General features: G+C 42.0%; 1 protein-coding gene and 1 long non-coding RNA gene across 6 annotated transcripts in view; one reads left to right on the top strand and one right to left on the bottom strand.

Moving 5' to 3' along the window:
• The window catches only part of LOC138986440 (uncharacterized), a 21059-nt gene extending 15709 nt beyond the window's left edge, over positions 1–5350 (bottom strand). Inside the window, exons 1-2 of one of the 3 annotated variants that reach the window (XR_011463283.1) lie at positions 5226–5350; positions 4175–4271 (exon numbers count right to left, since the gene is read on the bottom strand). This is a non-coding gene — a long non-coding RNA (uncharacterized lncRNA). The other 2 variants (XR_011463284.1, XR_011463285.1) reach the window with 2 other exon arrangements.
• The window catches only part of GNL3L (G protein nucleolar 3 like), a 27565-nt gene continuing 17474 nt past the window's right edge, over positions 5300–15390 (top strand). For 2 of the 3 annotated variants that reach the window (XR_011463282.1, XM_005897658.3), the window contains exons 1-3: positions 5300–5438; positions 7711–7778; positions 14833–14873. Coding sequence is in view for 2 of the 3 variants with exons in the window: in XM_005897658.3 (XP_005897720.2) it covers positions 7760–7778; positions 14833–14873 (60 nt within the window). In the remaining variant the exon portion in view is untranslated. Of the gene's footprint in view, positions 5545–7710; positions 7779–14832; positions 14874–15390 lie in introns of all 3 variants that reach the window. The other variant, XM_014478791.2, reaches the window with a different exon arrangement.

Raw genomic sequence — 15390 nt, 5'->3', positions numbered from 1 at the left:
GTATACTTTGTAAAAAAAAAAAAGAACTCCTTATTGCCAAATTCAGACTTAAATTGAACAAAGTAGGGAAAACCACTAAACCATTCATGTATGACCTAAATCAAATCCCTTATGATTATACAGTGGAAGGGACAAATAGATCTAATCAAGGGATTAGATCTAACAGATGGAGTGCCTGAAGAACTATGGACAGAGGTTTGGGACACTGTACAGGAGGCAGCAATCAAGACCATTCCCAAGAAAAACAAATGCAAAAAGGCAAAATGGTTGTTTGATGAGGCCTTACAAATAGCTGAGAAAAGAAGAGAAGCGAAAGGCAAAGGACAAAAGGAAAGATATACCATTTGAATGCAGAGTTCCAAAGAATAGCAAGGAGAGATGTCCATTGGCAGATGAATGGATAAGAAAGCTGTGGTACATGTACACAATGGAATATTACTCAGCTATTAAAAAGAATGCATTTGAATCAGTTCTAATGAGGTGGATGAAACTGGAGCCTATTATACAGGGTGAAGTAAGTCAGACAGAAAAACAACAATACAGTATATTAATGCATATATATGGAATTTAGAAAGATGGTAACGATGACCCTATATGCAAGACAGCAAAAGAGACACAGATGTAAAGAAAGACTTCTGGACACTATGGGAGAAGGCGAGGGTGGGATGATTTGAGAGAACAGCATTGAAACATGTATATTATTATCATATGTGAAATAGATCACCAATCCAGGTTCGATGCATGAGACAGAATGTTCAGGACTGGTGCACTGGGATGACCCTGAGGGATCAGATGGGGAGGGAAGTGGGAGAGGGGTGCAGAATGGGGAACACATGTACACTCATGGCTGATTCATGTCAATGTATGGCAAAAACCACTACAATAATGTAAAGTAATTAACCTCCAATTAAAATAAATTAATTAAAAAAAAAGAAGAGGTGGCAAGAATACACAGAAGAACTATACAAAAAAGATCTTCATGTCCCAGATAACCATGATGGTGTGATCACTCACCTAGAGCCAGACATACTGGAATGCAAAGTCAAGTGGGCCTTAGGAAGCATCACTACGAACAAAGATAGTGGAGGTGATAAAATTCCAGATAAGCTATTTCAAATCCTAAAAGATGACGCTGTGGAAGTGCTGCACTCAATATGCCATGAATCTGGAAAACTCAGCAGTGGCCACAGGACTGGAAAAGGTCAGTTTTCATTCCAATCTCAAAGAAAGGCAATGCCAAAGAATGTTCAATCTACTGCACAATTGCATTCATCTCACACACTAGCAAAGTAATGCACAAAATTCTCCAAGCCAGACTTCAACAGTATGTGAACCAAGAACTTTCAGATGTTCAAGCTGGACGTAGAAAAGGCAGAGGAACCAGAGATCAAATTGCCAACATCCACTGGATGATCAAAAAAGCAAGAGAGTTCCAGAAAAACAACTACCTCTGCTTTATTGACTATGCCAAAGCCTTTGACTGTGTGGACCACAACAAACTCTGGAGAATTCTTAAAGAGATGGGAATTCCAGACCACTTGACTTGCCTCCTGAGAAATCTGTATGCAGATGAGGAAGCAACAGTTAGAACTGGACATGGAAAAACAGACTAGTTCCAAACCCGGAAAGGAGTACATCAAGGCTGTATATCGTCACCTTGCTTATTTAACTTATATGCAGAGTTCATCATGGGAAATGCTGGGCTGGATGAAGCACAAGCTGGGATCAAGATTGCCAGGAAAAATATCAATAACCTCAGATACGCAAATGACACCACCCTTATGGCAGAAAGCAAAGAACTAAAGAGCCTCTTGATGAAAGAGAAAGAGGAGAGTGAAAAGTTGGCTTAAAGCTCAACATTCAGAAAACTAAGATCATGGCATCTGGTCCCATCACTTTATGGCAAATAGATGGGGAAACAATGGAAACAGTGAGAGACTTTATTTTTTGGGGCTTCAAAATCACTGCAGATGGTGACTGCAGCCATAAAATTAAAAGATGCTTGCTCCTTGGAAGAAAAGCTATGACGATCCTAGACAGCATATGAAAAAGCAAAGACATTACTTTACCAACAAAGGTCTGTTTACTCATGTATGGATGTGAGAGTTGGACTATGAATGCTGAGCGCAGAAGAATTGATGCTTTTGAACTGTGGTGTTGGAGAAGATTCTTGAGAGTCCCTTGAACTGCAAGGAGATCCAACCAGTCAATCCTAAAGGAAATCAGTCCTGAATATTCATTGGAAGGACTGATGCTGAAGCTGAAACTCCAATATTTTGGCCACCTGATGTGAAGAACCGACTTATTTGAAAAGACCCTGATGCTGGGAAAAATTGAAGGTGGGAGGAGAAGGGTATGACAGAGAATGAGATGGTTGGATGGCATCACTGACGTGATGGACATGAGTTTGAGTAGGCTCCAGGAGTTGGTGATGGACAGCGAGGCCTGGCGTGCTGCAGTCCATGGGGTCACAAAGAGTTGGACACGACTGAGTGACTGAACTGAACTGAAGAACATTTTGGGCTTAACTGGAAAATCTGAATATAGGGTACCATTTATGATATTATGGAATTAGTAAGTTTTCTTAGGTGTGATAATGGTACTGCTATTATGTAGGAAAATGTCCTTATTCTACAAGATATGTGCTGAAGTTTTTAGGGGTGAGGAGGTGTTATACTGCCTGCAAGAAAATGTACACATACACATATAAAGAAAAGTAGAGCAAATCTGGCAAAATATTAAGAGTATACTCTTTCATTGCACTACTTTTTCAACAGTTCTGAATTTTGAAAAATGAAAAAATGAAAATTAGGGGGAAATATATGCATGTAAAACAATATGCATTTTGCAAGAACACATATAAAGAAAAATATATGCATAAAAGACTTTAAAATGGTTGTCTACATGAGGGAAATAAGAGTGGGAAGTAGAGATGAAAAAGAATGTAAAAAAACAACAAAACCTCTCCCTAAAGTAACATACTCATTGAATACGTGGAAAACACAGAAAAGTACAATGAAGAAAACTGAATTCATTGATAACTTCATTTTCCCTGTCAGTTCTCAAAATGTGGTACCTGGGTTTGCAGAAGCAGCTTCATCATCATCATCATCATTGAGAACTTGTTAGAAATGTAAATTCCTGGGCTCTACTACAGACTTAACTAAAACACAATTCTGGGTGTGGGGCCCACCAGTTGGTATTTTAATAAGCTTTCCCAAGTGATTCTGCTGCTGGTCAAATTTGAGAACCATTTAGACATCATTAATTTTGTTACAGATACAGTCTTTCTTAAAAAATATGAACTACTTCAGGCATACAAATAAGTATGAAGAATAACACAACACATACCCACATACCTAGTACTCAGATAAAATATTAGAGAAACAGTTGCTAAGTCCCTGTCAATTTCTTTCTCATGTTGTTCCCTCGTTTTCTTCCCCAGAGGTAATCTCAGGGCTACTGAGATGCTGCCTCCTGGCTTTTCTAGCTTAAAAAATCCATATAAATGGTCTCACACTTCATGTATCCTTTCACAACTTGCATTTTATCACAGCATTATGTTTTTGAGATTTATGTGGATTGATATACCCAATTCTGCTTCGATTTTTTTCACTGCTGTATATAGTACTCTGTTGTGCGGCTGTACAACTACTTACTTATTCTCCTCTTGGTGAACTTTTAGATTGTTCAGTTATTTTCCCTATTACTAACAGTTCTGCAATGAATACTCTTTTTTTTACTGCTTTAAAAATTTTTATTTTGCAATGAATATTCTTGCACATGCCTCCTTGTGTATATGTGTAAGAATTTCTCTAGGACTTAATGTATATATGTGCACATCTCTAACAGAATTGCTGGGTTCCAGGGCCATCTTCAACTATTTGGATTAATTCTTTTATTTTTTTCTGATTACTTATTTTCTAAAGTAGTAGTACCAATTTTCATTCCTATCAAAGACTTCATACAGTTTTTCCCCCTGGTTTGTGCATTTAGGACTTAGTTTTAAAAGTCCTTCCACCATCCTAGGTCACAAAGATATTCTTTACCATCTCATGTGGAAATAAATAGGGATCCAGTTAACTTTTTCTTGTTATGGTAAGCCAAATTTTCCAGTACTATCTACTAAAATGTCCATTTCCCATTGATCTGTGGTGTAGGCCTGTAAACTTACCCATTTAACAAATATTTGCTTTAGACTGCCTTGTCTTGTGCTGGGTCTTGCAGAGGGCTCAAAGACATAGGCCGCTAGTCTCAGGGAATTTGCTCTCCTGTGGAGATACAGCAACATCAATGATTACCATACTGAGATAAATCCAACAAGGTGCTCTGAGTTTTTAACCAAGCTGAGAAAGTTCAAAGAAGCGACAAGAGTTAAGTCTTAAAGAATTTGCTAATGAAAAGGGGAAAGTGAAGGTGGCCAGGGCTGGTTTGGGGTCCAGAGTTGTGTTTCTCTGGGGAAAAACACATGGATGTAGTGGCAGTGAGTCCTGTGTATGTAAGGGGTAGGAATAGGCAGAGGGTGTCCAGGAACATATCCTTGGGATAGAGAAGCTTGGCCTCACCCCAAAGTTTAGGCTAGAGGAAGAGCCGTCACTGTAACTAAATTATCAGGAAGAAGACATTTTCAGACATAATTATTTTTTTTTATGGGGAGACTTGATTCTCCAGCCAGGTCAGGAGTTCCCTGAGATGGTTTCTTAAGAAACCCTCACTTGCCCCTACTCCAAAGATGAATCCATTCCCTCCAGCAGATGCCGCTCCGGAACCTGAGGGAAGGAGGGAGGAGAAGAAAGCAAATGGGTGGGAGAGACTTCCAGTTGTCCGGGTTCCTGGGCCTGGCCGTGGATCTTTGCTAATGCAGAAAGAGCTCCGAGTGGGTCCCTCAGGGTTTGTCTGGGACCCTGCATGCCGGGATGGTTGCTGGGAGTAGTTAGTCATTTCAGGTGGGTATACGCTGCAAAACATGTGACCCTGGCAGCCATTTTCTCACACTCTGCCCGTCGCCATCTTCCATTGTAGACAAAGACACCGACCCCCCCCCCCCCCTTGTCTGATGCGGCCCTGGAGAAAGCTTGGTCACTAAGATTCGAGAACACACATATTTAGGCCCAGGCAGAGGCCCGCAGACAAGAACTTGACTTACAAGTAGGTTATATGGCCACACCAGCCGATGAACCCCTGCCCCTCCCTCTTCCCCACCTCCTCCTCAGCTATAACCTTACCTTACTGCGCAGCCGGGAGGCGGGGCCAGCGGGGCCGCGGGGAAGGGACGGGCAGGCGCGAACGGTCAATCCGAAGCTCCACCTCCGGGGACGCGGAAAGTACTGAACCGGCTCGGCGAGACCGGGATCCGGAAGTAGAAGACTAGCGGCGCGAGCGCAGCCCCTGGGCCAACAGTGTTGTGCTGTCTTCTCAGAGCTCCGCCGGAAGTGGAGGTAAGAAACTACTCTCTTTTTTTGTGACGAGAGCTCACCTAGCCGGCCGCGTGGAAAGGATCAACTGCGGTGAAACCAGAGGCACCCTCAGCCCCGGAGCAGAGAGGTAAAGAGTCAGGTTCCTTTCAGGGTAGAAGGGCCTGGATGAGAGACAGGGATTGCTCGGCACGTGGACATACGCCCAAACTCATTCTTCCGAGTAGAGGGGCACGGACCACCTAATCTAGATAGGCGTAGACCCCTGTGTGTGTGTTAGTCGCTCAGTCGTGTCCGACTCTTTGCAATCCCATGGACTGTAGCCCGCCAGGTTCCTCTGTCCATGGAATTTTCCTGGCAAGAATACTGGAGTGGGTTGCTATTCCCTTCTCCAGTAGACCCCTGGATACCCTTTATGGAGAGTTACAGACCCCGCTTGTGTGGAGAAGCGTGGATTGCCCTCCTTCTTTAGGGTAGTTAGGCTCCATTCCGCACTTTCCCAGTGTAGATGGGCGTGGACACCCCAAAGGTGTGGCGACATCGACACTCCCCGTAAAGAGATATATCTTCCCTTCTCACGAGGCTGAACCGCGCAGATTTCTACTGGCAGGTCCACTTCGGCGCACCTTTTCCCTTATGACAGAGGCTTTGATGTATTTATCCCCACCCCCGCCCGACCACTAGAACAGAAGAGCTAATAAAACAGTTGAGTGAACCTCTTTCCCTTAGCGTCAAGACCTAGAGACCTCCCTAACTTGTCCCTGTGTAACTAATTCCTGCAGAAGTGCTAGACCACCCCTCCCTAAGTGTTTCGAGGCACAAGCCTCAGCCCACAGAGAACCACGCAGATATACCCCTTCTAGGCTAGAGTGAGTCCCCATTGAGGAAAGTCAGGCCTGATCACCTTCTTCCCGGGTGCTGGCTTACTGAATTTGTTAAGGCTTGACCCATCAAAAATGCCCTGCAGCAAACAGCAGCAGGCCTTAACCAATGAAGAGAGAGAACTGCCTCTTCGGGGTCCCCCGGGGAAGAGGGACTCAGATTTATTCTTCTTTTCAGGTAGACGCAGATCATTCCTTCTCCCCTGCCCTTCCAAGGATTTAGAATCACCAACTGTAGGAAAGGAGAGACCCCAAAGGAGCAGAGAGGTGCCTTGCAATATTGAGAGGCAGTGACATCACTGATCACCCCATAGTGTAGTGCATATGGGCTCCCCCTTATCCAAGGTAGAGGAGCTCAGACCTTTTTCTCTCCATCCAGGGGGAAAAAAAAAAAAACAAAACCATAGGAAACCATCTCCCCCTCCCCGTGTAGAGAACCAGAGGTCCTTTTCCTTCAGTGTTAACCACACTGCTGACTTCAATAGGTATGCAAGATAAGCAGATGATGCCCCTCCCAACCTCCCTGGAAAGGTCTAGAATAGCCCACTGCAGGCAGGGTGCAGGCCCTGTTCATGGAAAGCTGAATAATTTCCCCCTTTGTTAGCATGGGACTAATGAACTAATGTCATCTTGTAGTGGAGGTAGGCATATCAGTCCCATCCCATGGCCCTCCCTAGGGTAAAGAGACTCAAGATACAGACCTGTGCTCCTTTTCCATGCAGCAGAGATGCACACAGCCACTGTGCCAATTTTTTCAGTTCCTCTGTATCCTGGAGTAGAGTGACAAAAGGCATCCTGCTCTCCCTGCAATCAAGGAATCTGCCAAGGAACAGACCCCAGCCATATATACAGGCACAGATTTTTTCCCCCTCTCCCCCAAGATTTTGCACTGATCTAAGTCCACATAAGAGATACATAAAAAAAGCTCTATTCAGAGGTCCCTTGTCCCCTAGGATATGTCTCCTCCCTCACCTCACTTCCAGAATAGATGAGACATAGAACTCCCTATTTGGGGAAAAGAGATGCAGTAAATACTGTATGTAGAAACAGATTGTCCTTGCATACTCCTCTCCCCTTAGAGTAGAGAAGTTTAGAGCTAGTCCCTTACCTAAGGTATATAACACTACAGGGTGGAGGATTGAGGACCCAGGATCCCATCTGATGCATTGAGGCACTGACTCCACCCAGGAAGAGAGGTTTACACCTATCTTCCCTATAATATTATTAATAATCATATTCAGCCATACCAGACACCAGCTCCAGTATAACCCCTTCACTCAAATTCCTCTAATTGTTAGGGCTTCCTTGTCATGTTCTTTAACATTTTATTTTGCCTTCAGGGGGCTTAGAAGGGAGCTTGTAGCATTGTGGTTCCCCTCTCTGTCTTCAAATTGGTTCTTCTCCCATTCCGACAGGAAACAAACGCCTGCAGATTTGAATCTACCTGCTTTCAAGTTAATCATCATGATGAAACTAAGACACAGTGAGTTTCTTTTACTGCTCCTTCCCAGTCCTAAGCTTTAATAAATACAGTATTTCAAGGCAGCTTTAAAAAATTGCCCAGTATAAGCCAGATCATTCAGTCTGTCTTTTATGTATGGTATTATTGTTGTTTTCCCTCATGGTATCCCCTATACCCATTTTACAGATAAGGAAACCAAGGCTCAGCAAGGTTAAGTGACTTGATCAAGAGACTGTGGGTGAATAGTGGTAAATACCATATTACACTGCCTGTAACCCTAACACAGCTTAGCATTTTTCTTTATTATAAGTTGTACCTATAAGTTGGTATCATAGATTGTGCCAATGGTTAAGAGCATGGACTCTGGAGCCAGACTGAGTTTGAATCTCAGTTCTTCCACTTACATGTGTGTGGCCTTGGGCAAGTTACTTAACTTCATTCTCCTTATCTACAAAATGGGTGGGAGTGGGATGGGGGAAGAGGAGAATAATAATAGTTTCTACTTAATAAAGAAATAAAAAGAAATAGTATTTGCCAAATAGTGTTGTGAGGATTTCAATTCAGTTCATTTGCTCGTTCATGTCCGACTCTTTGTGACCCCATGGACTGCAGCACGCCAGGCCTCCCTGTCTATCACCAACTCCCAGAGTTTACTCAAACTCCTGTCCATTGATTCAGTGATGCCATCCAACCATCTCATCCTCTGTCGTTCCCTTCTCCTCCGGCCTTCAGTCTTTCCCAGCATCAGTCTTTTCAAATGAGTCACTTCTTCATATCAGGTGGCCAAAGTATTGGAGTTTCAGCTTCAGCATCAGTCCTTCCAATGAATACCCAGGACTGATCTCCCCCAGGATGGACTGGTTGGATCTCCTTGCAGTCCAAGGGACTCTCAAGAGTCTTTTCCAACACCACAGTTCAAAAGCATCAGTTCTTCAGTGCTCAGCTTTCTTTATAGTCCAACTCTCACATCCATACATGACTGCTGGAAAAACCATAGCTTTGACTAGACGGACCTTTGTTGGCAAAGTAATGTCTCTGCTTTTTAATATGCTGTCTAGGTTGGTCATAACTTTTCTTCCAAGGAGCAAGCATCTTTTAATTTCATGGCTGCAGTCACCATCTGCAGTGATTTGGGAACCCCCAAAAATAAAGTCTGTCATTGTTTTTGCTGTTTCCCCATCTATTTGCCATGAAGCAATGGGACCAGATGCCATGATCTTAGTTTTCTGAATGTTGAGCTTTAAGCCAACTTTTTCAGTCTCCTCTTTCACTTTTATCAAGAGGCTCTTTAGTTCTTCTTCACTTTCTGCCATAAGGGTGGTGTCATCTGTCTATCTGAGGTTATTGATATTTCTCCCGGAAATCTTGATTCTAGCCTGTGCTTCCTCCAGCCCAGCGTTTCCCATGATGTACTCTGCATACAAGTTCAATAAGCAGGGTGACAATATACAGCCTTGACGTACTCCTTTTCCTATTTGGAACCAGTCTGTTGTTCCCTGTCCAGTTCTAACTGTTGCCTCTTGACCTGCATACATGTTTCTCAAGAGGCAGGTCAGGTGGTCTGGTATTCCATCTCTTTAAGAATTTTCCAGAGTTTGTTGTGGTCCACACAGTCAAAGGCTTTGGCATAGTCAATAAAGCAGAGGTAGTTGTTTTTCTGGAACTCTCTTGCTTTTTCGATGATGCAGTGGATGTTGGCAATTTGATCTCTGGTTCCTCTGCCTTTTCTAAACCAGCTTGAACATCTGGAAGTTCTTGGTTCATATACTGTTGAAGCCTGGCTTGGAGAATTTTGAGCATTACTTTATTAGCATGTGAGATGAGTGCAATTGTGCAGTAGTTTGAGCATTTTTTGGCATTGCCTTTCTTTGATATTGGAATGAAAACTGACCTTTTTCAGTCCTATGGCCACTGCTGAGTTTTCCAGATTTGCTGGCATATTGAGTGCAGCACTTGGACAGCATCATCTTTTAGGATTTGAAATAGCTTGTCTGGAATTTTATCACCTCCACTATCTTTGTTCGTAGTGATGCTTCCTAAGGCCCACTTGACTTTGCATTCCAGTATGTCTGGCTCTAGGTGAGTGACCATACCATCGTGATTATCTGAGTTGTTATCTGGGTTGTGAAGATCTTTTTTGTGAGGATTTAATGCATTAAAATAGGAAGAACACTTAGAAGAGTGCCTGGCACATAATAAGCACTCTATTAAGTATTGGCTTAAAAGATTCAGCCTTCATTTCTCTTTGGAATTTAACCCTTCAGAACATGCATACAGTGTTCTGCCACTGAATTGTTGTCTGACATCTCTTGAGCTATGGATTTTTCTTACTGTGAAACAGACAGTGTGGATAAATTGCTGTTGTTTCTGCCTTCAGGACTCCTTTTCCTTCTCATCCTTTAATGGAATAACTCTTGCCTGTTTTTCAGATTTTAACTTATACATCACTTCCTCTGGAAATTTGTCCTATATATCACTTCCTCTGGAAATTGCTGCTGTTAACCTCCTCCCTTGGTTTCCACTTGTCTGTGCACCCATAGGAACCAGGGCTATTAACTCTGTAGATTAGGTCTGTCTCTTCTGCTGCTGCTAAGTCATTTCAGTCATGTCCAACCCTTTGCGATCCCATGGACTATAGTCCACCAGGCTCCTCTGTCCATGGGATTCTCCAGGCAAGAATATTGGAGTGAGTTGCTAGGCCCTCCTCCAGGGGATCTTCCGGACTCAGGGATCGAACCCTTGTCTCCTGTGGCTCCTGTATTGCAGGCAGATTCTTTACCACTGAGCCACCAGGGAAGCCCCTGTCTCTTCTACCATGCTGTTAACTTCTCACTGACACCTGGTTTATGTTTTTGTCCCAAGGGTGCAGCATGACCAGGCATAGCTATTGGACACTTACTGTGTGTCAGGCACTAGAATGTCTCAGTAATGCTAACTCAATTCCCTCTCCTTCCACCATGATGTTTATAGTCTAGAAGGAGAAGACAAATGTGATACATGGACTCTTCCTTATAAGACATAAGGCAAGGGTGGTAGGACAGATTTTGTGCTCCCCTGCCTTTATCCTGCCATAGCCCGAGGAGAAAACAGCATGTGGATAGCACACTGGATAGACTGGATGAAAACTGTGCAACCCAGTGACCTTGTATTCTGTGTGAATGGTGGCCCTGCCTATGTAGGGCTTGGTTAAAAAAAAATTCACTTACTTTATGTAATGATAAAAATTTCATCAAGAGTCAGGCTTTGATTATGTCAGTACCAAAAACAAATAATCATTTCTTCAAGCAACACAAGAAAAGTGAACAAAATTAGTTTATACTGTAAGAACATCAAATACAAGATAATAATAGAATTTCTATTTTTTAAATTAATTTTTATTAGTAACAATTATTGGTAGTGATGAAAAAGACAATAATTAGCTGGTTAAATAGAGTATATGCATAGAAAGGAACCCTGGCAATTGAAAGAAGTGAAGTAGTATGGAAAAACAGTTAGATGGAAAGATCTCCAGGATTTGTTAAGTGAAAAAAGCAAGTTACCGACAGGAGTACATAGTATATTACCTTCCTTGGGAGAAAATGGGAAAATAAGAATATATATTTATATTTGCACAAAGAAACTGAATGATGTGTGACAAACTAATAAAGTGGTTTCTTGTGGTGAGAGGACTGCAGGGACTAGGGACAGGTGTGGGAGGGAGACCTCTGAGAATACATGTTTTTATTTATTTTTAATAATTTTTATTGGAGTATAGTTGACTTACAATGTGTTAGTTTCAGGTGTATAGCAAAGTGAATTAGTTATACATATATCCACTCTTTTTTAGATTCATTTCTGATATAGGTCATTACAGAGTATTGAGTACAGTTTCTTGTGCTATACTGTTATTACTGTTGTTGAGTAGCTGAGTCATGTCCAACTCTTGCTCCCCATAGACTGTAGCCCGCCAGGCTCCTCTGTCCACGGGATTTCCCAGGCAAAAATACTTCAGTGAGTTGCCATTTCTTTTTCCAGGGGATCTTCCCGACTTGGGGATCAAACCTGGGTCTCCTGCATTGCAGCTAGATTCTTTACTGTCTGAGCCACCAGAGAAACCCCATTTTTTATAGTAGTGTGTATATGTCAGTCCCAATCTCCCAGTTTATCTGCCTACTTTCCTGCACTGGTGACTGTAAGTTTGTTTTCTACATCTGACATGGTTTTATTTTGGAACTGTATGACTGTATTACCTGTTAAAGACATTTAAAAGATTTACAGCCATCAGTGATTGGTTGCACAGCTATGTAATCCATCATAATGGCAGACTGTGCAAGCTGCACAGGGAGGGAAATGCGGTGCCCACTGAATGAAGAACCAAGTGGCATCAGTGTTTTGGAAGTCTGGGAGGTTGAACAAATGTGCTTGAAGATAGTTGAGAGGAATGTCTGAGACTGTTTTTCTTTCAAATAATAAAACACACTCTCCTTTTTAATAGCCATTCAAAAATGTACAACAGTTGAAATTGTATTTGAACACTCTTTCTAGGGCTTCTGAGTAACCTTCCTAGATTTAATCATTATCATTACCATTTGGGTCCAGGGTATCTCTAGCCCAGGATATGGAGAGCTGTACCATGAAGCATCTCCCCTACCTTCTGCTGCTGAATATCAGTGAGAGTTGATAGATGGTGATATTGGTGCTCAGATTTAAGAAAATTCTTCAAGGTCATATAGGTAGGTAGTTACTGAACCAGAACAGAAACCTAGCTCTGGCTGGCTAAAAAATGGTAGCTGTTTTCTCTCTGAAGCTATTAAAGAACAATAACAGGGGCTCCTGCGTGTTGCAGTGTTGTGAGTGGTGAATGCACCCCTACCTTCTTCCCTGTTTCTCCTCCCCCTCCTCTCTGAAGCAGATGTTTTTTCCTCTAAGTGATGTATTTTCTTTCATCGTGGTGCTCATTTTCCAGGGAAGTTAGGTTGATGAAAATTGTTGAGTAAAATGGCCAGACCTGGTTAATTCCAAGCCTCACATTCTTTTCATTGCAACGTGAATGTTGTGGAAGAAAAGACTTGGGATCTGATTTTTTTGTTACAGGGAAATTCAGTCCATTTACTTTCATTATGATAACTAATATGTTTGGTCTGATTTCTACCATCTTATTTTATATTTTTTGTTTGTTTCTTCTTATTCCCTTATTACTTCTAAAAAGTTTAACAAGTTAAATCTTCCACCAGTACTTAAAATTATGTTGGTAATTGCATTCATATTTAAATCAAGTGTAACTAAATTTCTGTATCACTTTATCATGTAACTAAATTTCTGTATCACTTTATCAAAGTTAAATAATAACTATTTTTATCCTAGTCTTCCAAAGTGAGACCTTTAGCATGGTTTTATGCTTATTTTTGCTGATATACTTCCTCAAGTCGTTTTACCAGAAGGTGAATGCAGGTGGTAATCTTTCCACATCTGAAAATTTCCTTTACCTTCACATAAGAGTGATCTTATTGGTCAGTTGTAGAAGTTTAACTTGGAATACTGTCCCTTGTCTCATTACTTTGTAATGATTATTCTTCTGTCTTAAGTGTTCAGAATTGTGGCTTTGAGAAGGCTGTCTATTTCTCTCCTTTGCTGGGAATGCCTTCTATTTGGAAGTTTACAAGATTTTCTCTTTGTCTTTGGGGCTCAAAAATTTCATCAGTATATGTCCAGGGCATCATCTCATGACTCACGAAGTTGCTCAGTCGTGTCTGACTCTTTGAGACCCCATGGACTGTAGCCCACCAGGCTCTTCCATCCATGGGATTCTCCAGGAAAGAATACTGGAGTGGGTTGCCATTTCCTTCTCCAGGGGATCGTCCCGACCCAGGGATCAAACCCAGGTCTCCCACATTGCAGGCAGATGCTTTAACCTCTGAGCCATATGTCTTTTTTTGTTAATCTTGATGCGCCTGAATCCTGTTTTCAATTTGGAAAATGTTTATCTAGTATTTTAAAAAATAATTGCTTCTCCATTTGTATCTTTTCTCTTCTGAAACTCTTCTTAATTTAGATACTAGCTCTCTTGAGTCCATTCTCCATTTTCTATTTTATACTTTTCTTTGTATTTTTGTTCTGTTTTAAAGAAGTTTTTCCCTTGACCTTCTAGCTTATTAATTTGGTTGTTAGTGATATTCCTTCCGTTTTTCACAACATTGAATTTTTATTCAATATCAAGTTTTGGGAATCTTTTTCTTATACAGTTCCTTTGAAGTATCTTCTTGAATCTCCTTAAGAATAAGTAGTATTTAAATCCTCTGTTTCCTACAGTAACACTGCTTTGATGTGAACCACCTGATGTGATTGGGGAGCCTGTCCTCTGTCTGATAATCTCAAGCTGCTCCTATATTTGTTTGTATATCCTGACCTTCTAGAACCTCTTCCTGTAGGAATTCCTTTAGCCTCTTTGTAGATGGTGAGAATTATGAGACGCCATTCTGAGAGGCCAAGTTGTGAAGGAGGTGACAGAAGGGACTTCTCATTGAAGTGGGGAGAGGACTTTTACTTTCCTAGGCTTTGTTAAGGTGTGATTGTAGAAGGTGAGCTCTCTGCTTCTTAAATCAAAGGGAGGCTGCAGTTTGGCTGAGTAGTGTAATTCCCTTGTGAGGCAATGGCATGAACAGGGTCAGCAGGAAAGGACAGTTCTCTCTCCAAGGAAGGGCTGAGGGCATCTACTCTGGTTTAGCTGGGTGGGACTCCTCAGATCACCTTCTCATGCTGCCAGCCCCCCACTTCAGTCTGGTGCCAAAATTGTTGAGCTGCCTCAGCTAGAAGTTGTAAGAGAGAAGTTATAAGTGCATGTTCCTATTGGTCTCTTCACAGGATTCCCTTAAGAATTGTTTCAGTTTGCACTGGATATAATGTTTGGTATTCACTGAAACATTGTATCCAGTACCTCTTCTGACACTGTAGCTGCCAGCTCTATGTTTGTCTTGTGTGCCTAGAGAGACATGGAGTCTGAGGCTTCCTTAGATTCCCAGTGTTGCCTGACCTCCATTAAGGTTCAAAGAATGTTGGGTAGGTGGATGATGGCTTTTTTTTTTTTTTTCTTTTTTAGAAAATAAAAAGCCAGGTAAAGGTTCCAAAGGCTGCAAGAAGGTAAGTTGGTACCACTCTCAGGTAAGGTATACCCATTGTTGGGGACAAGGTTAGGAACAGGTTGCCCACCCCAGAAGAGGCCCACAAAACCAAGTAGATATTGGGTGACTCCAAATAGAGCACCACATTGGAATCAGCAGATTTGGCTTTCCCAAAAGCCATTTGGGTGGCTTCAGCAGAGAAGCGGAAACATTTATTAAGTTCCCACCACAAGCCATATACTGCTTTGTGCTTAGTTTACCTTGATAGGGATTGTCATAATCTCATTTTTCTTAGATGAAGAAACTGACCCTCAATGAGAAAGTTCCTAGGTTCAAGGTAGCTCAGCTGGGACTTGAGTCTTAATTCCCAAGTCTGTATTGCTCATGAAGAGGCAGGACTCAAACAGTCTTTGGCCCAGCTCCTGAATCTCCTGGTCCCGCTGGGAAAGTTGTGGACAAATAGGACTTGCATCAGAGCAGCAGTTCTTAAATTTTAGCATGGTTAAAGTTCTCAAACTTTAGCCCTCCAGAATCAC

Source organism: Bos mutus, chromosome X (genome assembly GCF_027580195.1).
Source record: "Bos mutus isolate GX-2022 chromosome X, NWIPB_WYAK_1.1, whole genome shotgun sequence".
NCBI lineage: Eukaryota > Metazoa > Chordata > Mammalia > Artiodactyla > Bovidae > Bos > Bos mutus.
Note: the sequence above shows the minus strand (reverse complement) of the source record. Positions and strands in the feature narration are given on the sequence as shown.